At 53.8% G+C, this 10428-nt stretch overlaps 1 protein-coding gene across 1 annotated transcript in view; it reads right to left on the reverse strand.

Moving 5' to 3' along the window:
- Positions 1–10422, reverse strand: part of GRK6 (G protein-coupled receptor kinase 6) — a 14982-nt gene extending 4560 nt beyond the window's left edge. The window contains exons 1-13 of the mRNA XM_006873454.1: positions 10307–10422; positions 6532–6627; positions 5397–5509; positions 5202–5279; positions 4746–4846; positions 4388–4480; positions 4218–4281; positions 3928–4068; positions 3489–3679; positions 2701–2738; positions 2532–2621; positions 1118–1326; positions 885–1022 (exon numbers count right to left, since the gene is read on the reverse strand). Coding sequence (XP_006873516.1) covers positions 885–1022; positions 1118–1326; positions 2532–2621; positions 2701–2738; positions 3489–3679; positions 3928–4068; positions 4218–4281; positions 4388–4480; positions 4746–4846; positions 5202–5279; positions 5397–5509; positions 6532–6627; positions 10307–10358 — 1404 coding nt within the window. The 5' untranslated portion in view covers positions 10359–10422. The remainder of the gene's footprint in view (positions 1–884; positions 1023–1117; positions 1327–2531; positions 2622–2700; positions 2739–3488; positions 3680–3927; positions 4069–4217; positions 4282–4387; positions 4481–4745; positions 4847–5201; positions 5280–5396; positions 5510–6531; positions 6628–10306) is intronic.
- Positions 10423–10428: the final 6 nt, after the last annotated feature.

Below are 10428 nucleotides of genomic sequence, written 5' to 3' on the forward strand. Positions count from 1 at the left end.
TAACTGATGGTATATGAAGGGGATTATAATCAGTGTAATGAAACAAGTTATATGAATTGTTGAATGTGAAACTGATGATGTGCCCTGTAAACTTTCATTCAATCCACAATAAAAACCTTAAATTTAAAAACAAACAAAAAAAGAAGTTTGGGTTGGGTTTTTGCCACTTAGAATTCAATGACTAGAGGATGCATGTCCTTGCAGGGTGGCTGCCCACTGTGGGAGGATCCTGCCCACACCCACAGAGGTATAGTCAGCATTGCCGAGGGTGAGATATAGGGAGCAGTGTTCTATCAGCCCAACAGCCCTGCTGCCAATAACATCTTGGTTTTCATCGGGGGAATGGACTTCTTCCACTGGCAGTAGTTCAGTTGGGGGGATGTGACCCAGTGGTTCAACTGTGGCCAGTTACGACCATGGGACTCTAGAGAGAGTCAACTTGTCCTGAGGAGGATGTCCTCTGAGCCATCAGCCAATGAGCATCAGCCTAGGGCTTCTTTTGGCATTACTCAGGTACCTGGATGGCACAGTCATTTAAACACTGGGACACGAATCCAAAGTTTGGCAGTTTGAACCCACCTAGCAGCACCTTGGAAACAATGTCTGACAATCTGCTTCTGAAAAGTCACTGCTTAGAAATGCACAAAGGAATCAATTCTATGGTAACTAGTTGACACTAACCAAACCAATTGCCATCAAGTAGACTCCTGTTAACCCTATCCTAGGCTTTACACTTCTGGGAGCTGCAGTGAATTATCTTTGATTTTTGTTGAGGCTGTGTAAGTTGGGTTTTCTGCCACTTGCACCGAATGTGCTGACCAGTACTCCAAGAGCCCCTGCCCACCTGGATCAGCCCTGCTCCCTTGGGCCCAGGTGCCACTCACATCAGGCTTAAAGGGCGGCTCCAGCATGCCAGCTCCCAGTCGCTTGAAGTTCAGCTTCTTGAAGATGGGGTGCTCCTTCACTTCTTGGGCACTGCCCCCACAACATCCTAGGCGCTCAGCTGGGTCTTTGCAGAGGAGCTGTGTCAGGGCAGGGGCAGTGAGGGTGCCTGTGTGAGGTGCACAGGCTATCTCACCTCAGCCCCACCACCCAGTCCCCCTGCGGGCTACTGTACCTGGGAGCAGAGAGAGCGGGCCTGTGAGGAAAAGCGATCGGAGTATTCCTCAGGTACCTCCTTCACCAGCCGCTCCACCTCCTCCCGCTTGATCTTCTTCTTCCTCTGTTGGAAGGGCGATTGGCCTGCAATCATCTCGTACAGGAGGCAGCCGAGTGCCCACCAGTCTGGGCTGAATGTGTACCGTTCATTCTTTACCACCTCTGGAGCTGAGGCAGGAGGCAAAGAAGTTAGGGTGGGATCAAGCAGGGTGGTACATACCCACCAGCCAGGTGAGCACCAAAGTGGTTTGGTGGAGACAGTGGAAAACAAAGAAGCCCTACTGGTGCAGTGGGTTAAGTGCTAGGCTATTAATGAACCCACCAGCCATTCCCTGGGAGAAAGATGAGGCAGTCAGCTTCCACATAGATTTAAAGCCTTGGAAACTGTTCTGAGCAGTTTGGAATCGACGATGACAGTACATTATTTTGGTGATAAACAAGGGCGCTGGTACAGTCAGCAGTTGGGACCATAACCAGTTGCCCCATCTTCCGATTTTTTTTTAAAAGTCAGGAATCTCTTTTTTAAGGTGAAATGATTTAGCTTATTAAACATTGGTGGAGTCCTGGTGTGGCGCTATGGGTTAATGCACCAGACTGCAAAGTCATTTGAATTTTAAAGTCAGCGGTTCAGGCTCAGCAGTCACTCCTTGGAAACCCTATATAGGGTCACTGTGGGTCGGAATTGACTCAAAGGCACTTAACTTACACACTGGCAACAAATTCAAACTTTAAAAAAAAAAAACAATTTGATTTAAACACAAAATCTAGGCAAAATGGGGCCCATGTGGCTAACAGGGTACAATCTCTGGACTTTTGTGTAAGAGAAGAAAACAGACAACTAATGCTTGTTGAATACCCGCTACATGCCAGGGCAGGTTTGTGGGAATTTTCTCCTCTACTATCTCTTTTCATCTTTAGGGCGAGCCCGGGAGGCAGGTTGGATCATCATTTTACCATCGAGGAAAGGGAGGCTGGGAGGAGCCGAGTGTTTGGCTCAGGGCCACACAGTAAGCAAGGGGTGGCGCGGTAGAGCCTGGCTCCGCTTCGTGTGTTGTGTCATGGGGTCCCCTTCAAGGGCACACCCTTCCACTAGCCCCCACCACCAACAGATACTCTTTAACTCTGAGCACAGGCAATTCAGGAGTAGCATTCATCGTCACCTCTACCAACTTAGCTAGTAGTAGGCATTCAACAATGAATGGCATGGGTCCTAGCTGAGTCTCAGTCTCCTAACCTACAAAATGGGAACATCATTTTGACTCATTTTATTCCCTTAGCCACAGGAGACTCCAGAACAGCAGTGGATGGCGCTGGGTTCCGGGTACTGGGCTGGGGACACAGTAGACTGAAGGGCTAGGCAGAGAGAGACTCACCCATGTAGCCCACAGTGCCCACGCGGCCTTTGATGGTTTGGCCTTCGGGCACGTGCACAGCCAGCCCTAGATCTGAGATTCGGATGTGACCTGTGTGTGGTAGGGAGCAGGTGTTACAGGACTGGGCTACCCCATCCCATCCCACCCCCCTTAGAGGCACCCCACCCACCATGGTCATCCAGCAGGATATTCTCAGGCTTCAGGTCCCTGTGAGACAGAAGGACAGGGTCAGAGGCTGCTCGGTGTTCCAGAGAGCTAGCTGGAACCACCCTGCTGAGCTCACTCACCTCCTGGGATTATAGGTGGAGCGAGGTAGGCTATTTGCTGACAGAGACAACAAATAGCCCAATCCTCCCCTCCCCTGCAGGAGCCCTGTCCCAAGGGATTAGACAACAAAGTTACAGAACCAGAACTCTCTAGGTAAGTGGAAGGTGCCCAGACCAGGACACTAGCCTTGGACACCATCATTGCCCCTTTGAGGGCTGACTCTTATCTTTCCTAATCTGTCAAATGGGGCTACTCATCCATCTCCTTCTGGGCTCTGGTGGGGCTCAAGTGAAATAAAAGCAAGAGCCATTGTGCCTGATGCTGATGAACGGGGACAGTAAGCTCGCCACTGCTAAGTCGGACTGACTGGCAGACGGTCTCAGGACCAGGAACCTTATTGTGCTCTCATTCAGTCCCTACAACCACCTGTGAGGGAGGAACAGTGGGAATTTTCATTGTAGCTTCCAGAAAAGGAAATGGTGTTGGAGTAAGGAGCCCAAGGTCCTACAGAGAGGGGTGACAAAGCCAGGATTCACATATGGATCAGTAAGACCCCAAAGTCTAGGCTCAGAACAATGCAAGTCAGTCTGCTGGGAAGAAAGGGTTGAACCTGAGCCTACTTGTGGCTTTAGATACCCTGCATCCTTCCATAGGCTGAGCCCAAACAGCAGACACTCATGCCCTCCACACCTGTACACAATGCGCTCCCGGTGCAGGTCCTCCAAACCGCAGCAGATCTCAGCGGCGTAGAAGACAGCCCGTGCCTCAGGGAAGCCCGCCTGGCCCATATGGTAGATGTGGAACTTGAGGTCGCCCCCGTTCATCAACGTCAGCACCAGGCAAAGGGCGTCCTTGGTCTCGTAAGCATAGGCCAGGCTCACCTGTGGCCAAAGGGATCCAAGCCTCAAGGAGGAGATCATAGGCTCGCCTGTTGGCAGGGCTGACACAGCCACCCAACAGATCCCTCTCTGTGCCACTCCTGGAGCCTAGCTGCTCCCAGGCCTGCCCTTCCCAGACATTTCAGGGGACAAAGCAGGATTGGAGGGAGGGCAGCCCCTTAGAAAGTGATAAGAGACTTTAGCCTGGCAGACAGGACAGAGAAAGGGTGAGGTCTCCTTTCTGTACTTACTACAAACCTACTGTTCACTTTCTCCAGGATCTGCTTCTCATTGAGCGCCATGGCCTCGCCTTTCCGCTTCTTGATCCGCTTCTTCTCTAACTTCTTGCAGGCATACATCTTACCTGTTGCCCGCACCTGGCAGGCACATACCTGTGAGACAGTAGATCAGGCAAATGAGTGGCTGCCATGGAATGCCCTTCTTGAGATGAAGGGCTCTGAGGGGGCCACAGCTGGTCCAGGGCTCTACCCTATCCCCTGGTCTTCTGAACTCTGCCTGGGGCTCTGGTCTGGTCACTCACCTCCCCAAAGCCACCTTTGCCCAGGACTCGGTACTGCCTGAAGGTGTTTTTGGTCACTGGCTGCCTATAGGCAAGAAATAGGGGAGTAAACATTGTGGGAGCAGGGGTCTAAGGTTTGGGAGGAGGCCCAGCAGCCTGGTTGATCCTGGCCCCACTTCTGAGGAGCTCACCTTTCCAGCCATTTCCACTGCAGGAAACGGTTGAAGTAGATGCTGTCGAGGTAGTCTGCGAAAGGAGCCACGCTCAAGTACTCATGGGTCAGTCTGTTGAGAGAAGGCCCAGCCTGCTGGTCAGCCCGACACCCCAGGCTCCCAAAAGGTGACTGCTTAGCCTGAAGGCATCATCAAGGAGGGACAGACGAAATTGTGCTAAAGCTAAGGATGCTTACAGAGAGGGAAGGCAGTCTACGCACGGGGGCAGCAATGGGCAGAGCCAGGATGGGCTCCCTGAGCTTCCCAGGCCTTCCAAGTCTCATCAGAGGCCTCTCCTCTGGGCACAATTCTGTCCTGGGAGCAGGGAAGACCTTACCGGGTGAGATCCTGGAAGAGATCTTTGCATGGCCCCTGCTCCAGCCGCTGGGCGCAGTTTGTCACCAGCTGCCGGGGGACCTCAGGGATGAGATCAGGACCCTGGGAACAGACCATGGGCAAGTCAGTGCCTGTAGGAGAGGGGAACCCTCAACTGCTGCCCACTCCTAGGAGCCAAATGCCAGAGATCTTAGGACTGTGCTGGGGGTGGCTGCAGGCCAGGGATATGTCAGCACAGCAACCCACCTGGTTGCTGAACCCCATCCTGCCAGCCCCCATGGAGGTGGGATACAGTAGAGCTGCTGGCAGGTTCACCTGGGCCGGATGCCTGGCCCTTACCACCACCCTGGGCTCCATGCCCACGGAGTGCCTGGTGGGGTCTGGAGCAACTCCAGGGCACTCGCCTTAGCGATGTGTTCTGCCTGCGGCCGTCATTCCTCCATCACCACTCACTCACCGCGTGGCTCAGGAAATTCTGCATCAGCCGCCGCCCACATGCCTTCCGCTTCTCATCAGGGGTCACTTCATACTCAGCCTGTAGGCAGGTGGGAGGGGGAGAAGCTCTGAGTTTGTGCTGAGCGACAGGTGGGGGTACCAGCAGTGAGGCCCAGGACCTTCGCCTGTACACCACCCCGGGGCCAGGCCCACTCACCACCCCGTCCAGGAAGGCGATGCAGCGTGTCAGCTCCGGGCGTGTCTCACAGAACTCACGGAACAGCAGGCGCCCAATGGGCTGCCGCTCACACAAACTGTGGTAGTCACGTTCTGAGGGCAAAGGGAGCTGTTGCATTCACAGACTGGAGCCTGCTTGCCTGGTAGTCCTACCCATACCACCAGGCACCAGTTATAACTGCTTCCAGAATATCTTTGGAACCCTCATCACAAGCCTGAGGTGGACACTACTACTGTTATTTCCATCTTGGCCTGGGAATCTGAGGACCAGAGAGGGTAAGAGACTAGCCCAAGGTCACATCACTAAGTATCTGCCTCCAAAGCCCTGGCTCCGAGCAGTCCCTGCTGTATCTGCCAGAGCGCCAGGGCTGGGTGCATCCTGAGAGGTCCCAGACTGGACTGGGCTTGGTCCACACCTGCTGCGTGCCTGGCAAAAGTGCAGGAGGAAGCTGTGGCTTCCGGTGAGTTGATGACAGGCCTCCTTCTCGGGTGGCTGGACCAGCCACAGGTACGCCCCCTTGCCCACATGTAGGCCATCAGAAAGGGGCCTCAATCTAGATTGTTGTTGTTAAGTGCCATCGAGTCGATTCCGACCCATAGCGACCCTGTGTAGGGTTTCCAAGGAGTAGCTGGTGAGCTTGAACTGCCGACCTTGCAGTTCAAACAGCTTTGCAGTCTGGCGCATTAACCCACAACGCCACACCAGAACTCCTCAATCTAGATAAGCCCTGACTTTTCTGTCCTCTCACAGAAGAAGCCTGTCACCCTGCCCAGGCTAGGGATTTTTGCTCAAGACTTTGTTGGTCTGAGCACAGGCCTGAGGCTCCCAACACAATTAGGCTGTGGGCTGGCCCCTAATCCCACCATTCCCTCTGTCCCACCATTCCCTCGCTCACCCTAAGCCTAGCTGCTCCTTCCTCTGCTTCTCTCAGAATGTCCAAATCCGTCCCCTCACAAGAGCCTTTCTCTGCCCCAGGAACTGAAACCAAGGTGGGTGGTGCAGCCTCAATCTTCATGCCCACCAGACCACCCCTTGCCCCTCTGCCCCAGGCTGAGGTCTCAATAAGAGGTTCCCCGGCACCAGCATGGCCTGTCAGTCTCTGCCCAGGCCTCACCAAGGCTGAGCCGCAGCTCCTCGCACTGGCTGATGTGGGGGAACTGCAGCATCTGCCGCCATTTCTTGCTTTTGCCTTTTCGATTTCCACCACCACCTGTGGGAGCAAACAGGGTCTTGAGTCCTGCCACCACCGTACTTCCCCATGACCCTCAGAACAGTCTAGAGGGCCTGCAGGGCCCAAACTAGGCTCAGCCCACCTTGGGACACACCTCTGGCCTTCCCTCTACATGCCTCAAACCTTCCCTCGATGGAGACACACCTGGGCTGAGAGAGCCAGAGGGCAGTAAAGCCTCTCTGGTAGCTTCTGGAAGAATCAGCTTCTGACCAGGTAGGAGTTTCACAAATAGAGAAGGGAATCAAAGTGGTGGGAACTGTGTAAGGTGGGACATGCCTGAGAGATGCTGAGGGCAGAAGCATCCTGGGCCAAGAGAAAGGCTTCCTGGCCTCATCACTGGGCCCCACATCACAGACAGCAGAGGCTCAGAGAAGGCTTGAAAGGCAACACAGAACAGTGGTAGCAGCAAGGCTAGCCCTCAGGAGTCCCTTCTCCTACCCAGGAAGGCTTCCATGGCCTGGACACCTACCTGATTTTACCCGGCTGACCTCTCACCAGTACTAATGAGACCACAGTAGCAGCAGAAAAGCACATAGAGCCAGAACAGCTATGGCAAATGTGGGCCAGACTGGAGACAACAGGGAGTGGTGGGGAGCGTGGTGCACTAAGATGGTATGTCCCTTGTAACAGGGCAGCTACAATAAAACTCCAGCTGATTGGTGCTCTGTTGCCAGGCAGGAATGCTGGCTCAATGTGGCCAGATATTCTGATTTCTCAAAAGAAACAGGAAATCCAAATTGTTGTAAGAAATACTGGTGCCAATTATAAAAGCAAAACAAATTTAACAATATTAACTTTTAAAACCCACTACAACAAAATAAATGAAACATGTCAGAGAACCAGATCTGATCAGGGGCCACCAGGGTAAGATGGTAGAAGGAGCCTAGGTTTTGTCTCACAGACCTGGGTGTGAATCTCTAATTCACTCTTTTAGACCCATCACTTGTCCTCTATGAACCTCAATTTCTCTGTGTGTACTTTGGGTCCAAATCTACTTCTGGAGGTAGTCTTGAGGATGAAATGGCAAGCGGTGGGCCCAGCTCCATCAACTCAGAGGCAATCTCAGGCCAGCACATTTCCTTGCCTGACCACTAGCCTGGTTTTGTCTGGGTGAAAGCAGGTGCTGTGGGGGAGGGCGCAGGGCTGGGTTCCTTGATGGGCTCCCTGGGGGAGGAAGCATGGTAGGCCAACCATTGGGAAACCTGCTAGTGACGCTCCTGCAGCCTGTACTCAGCATACCCTGAAGTCATTGCTTCACCCCAAACCCCGGCAAGGCCTCTCCAGAAGGGGAACTCATCCCCACCCCCGCAGGTTTCTCGACCAAGCCCAACTCTTCATCTGCCTCCACCCCCAGTAACTTCCTCCTCCCTGTTCTTGGGTCCACATCAAGGCAGCAGCCAAGAGTCATATGCAAATACCCTGTCCTGGAACTGCCATCAAGTCAGTGAGGGTCTCTCCATCCTGCCCAGCCCACTGCCTGTACTGAGGTCCCTGGGAAAGAAAGGACTGAGGGCTGCCTCACTTCAGCACTCTTGTCTGACTGGGCTCAAGTTCATGAAAAAATGAGGCCCTGAAGTGAGGAATCCATCTGTCCAAAATCACAGAGCCTGAAGGTTACAGAGGCAAGTTGAACCTAGCCTTATGAATCGGGCTGTGAACCACAAGTCAGCAGTTCGAAACTACCAGCTGTTCCGCAGGAGAAAGATGAGGCTTTCTGCTCCCATAAAGATTTACAGCCGTGGAAACACTGTACAGGGTCACTATGAGTTGGAACCAACTCCACAGCACACAGCCACCACCCTAAGATGCCACAATCCAAACTCCTCCCTGCTCGACCCTGCAAACATACTGAACATCTATTTGATGGCAACAGTATACATACCAAGTATTCCCAAATGACCTTAGGGTCTCAGGATCACTTTGAGAAGCTGGTAAAAGCCCTGGCCCCAAGCTATCAGTCAACTCAAGGATGATTCAAACACAGCCACCATCTCAACCTGGTGACCCCTGGCCAGATCTGGCTCTCTGATATGCTTTATTTATTGGGTTGCAGTGGGTTTTTTAAAAAAACTTTTGTTTCTGTAAATAAAATCAGCACCAGTATTCCAGGGGCCAGGGTTCAGCACTAGACAGCAATCAGGATTTTCCTGTCCCACTCTCAATCATTCCACAAAGAAACACTCAAGTTCAAAGTTGAGAGTTTTGTCTAAAGCCATACAACTGGAAATGGGTAGAGCCAGGTTGGCCCCTAGTGGGGCCATACCCCCTGTGCCTTGCCTGTGGTCGGATGAAGCCTATTCAATGATGCCTACACTCTCTGGCCAGGCAAGACAGTGTCCACAGCAAGCCTGAAGTCTGACTGGCCAGAGCCCTAGGGAGGGAGAGAGGCCTGGCCCTGCTCTCCCCACCCTCCTCCCTGGCAGGCTGGATGACAAGGCAGAACAGAATCAGCAGATGCCCCCAGAGGCTGGAGGAAGGCCTAGCCCCAGGGCTCGATAAGGGACTAGAGATAAGGGAGGTGCTGGGCACTGAGGACCCAGACTTCCATGCCCACTTTCAAGCAGCACACTCCAGAGATCAATCAGCATGGGTGGGCAGAGGCTGAGCACCTCTCTGGGCTTCCTACAGACTGTGCCCAAGGCCTGGGTCAACCATGAACTCACTGGGTAACATGGGACTAGTTCCTGGTCTGAGCCTCATTTGTCTTTTGCAGCTCTCCCTGGTTGGTGAAGCAGATGACTCTTGCAACCTAGTGTGGACAAAGCTGTCAAGACTGTTCTGGCTGGAGTTTCAAAAAGAAAGAAGGGTCTTGCTCATTGCTAGGTTCCCAGAGCACTGGACAGGGCGGGGCCCAGAGTCGGTGCTCAGTTATTAAATTACTGAGGTAGATTACAGCAAGTAAGGGGCAGACTGACCATAGAACTGTGAGAACTTCATCTGGTGGTCCTTGTCCCCCAGAACCCTCACAGAGCAGGTGCCTGACAAAATCTGGGTGGAGAGTTACCAGGGGCTCAGAACTTCTACACATTGGGCTCACCAAACAGACTCACACTTTAGCAAGTGCAGCAATCCACCGGACATGCTCTCTTCCTTCAAAGTCCTGTTCCTACTTATTTCTGTGCCTGCTTGGTCCATCCATCTCTGCCCATGTACTGAGGTATTCAGCATGCAGCAGCCGTGATAGCAGGACTTTCCCTGTGTTGGGATGGCTGTGCTACACAGACCCTAAGTTCATTCATTCTGCAAACCTTTATTTATCCAGCACCAACTCTGGGACAGTCCAGGCAGGGCGCAGGGTCGGGGCTGAGCACGTGGGGTGGGTTTACCCGCTCTCCGCTATTTTCTCACCTCTCACCTGGGAGAGGGCTCAACAAGGCTCTCCCAGGACTCGGGTCGGTCCCACCCTCCCCACTTCCTTCCTCTCTCTTTCCCTCACCACCCCCCCACCACCCCGCAAGGGCGGCGGCCTGACCCCCCGCCCCTTCCTGGGCCCCGGATCCCTGGGGCAGGTGTGGAGGAGGCGGACGATGGGCCGGAAGGGGTTATGCCTGCGCGGGGTGCGGGGCGCGGAGTCGCTTGTCTGGGGCGCCCTGCTTAACTAGGAGGCCGAGCCCCGAACCACAGAAACCCCGGCCTGTCCGATTGCCGGGCCGCTCACCTTCCCGGGCCTTGAGTAGAACCGTGTTCGCTACGATGTTCTCGAGCTCCATGGGCTGCGGCGCCGCCGGGCCCGCACGGCCGCGCCGCCGACCCGGGTCGCGCACTGGAGCCGGGGCCGGA

This window comes from Chrysochloris asiatica, unplaced genomic scaffold (assembly GCF_000296735.1).
Source record: "Chrysochloris asiatica unplaced genomic scaffold, ChrAsi1.0 scaffold00242, whole genome shotgun sequence".
NCBI classification, from domain to species: domain Eukaryota; kingdom Metazoa; phylum Chordata; class Mammalia; order Afrosoricida; family Chrysochloridae; genus Chrysochloris; species Chrysochloris asiatica.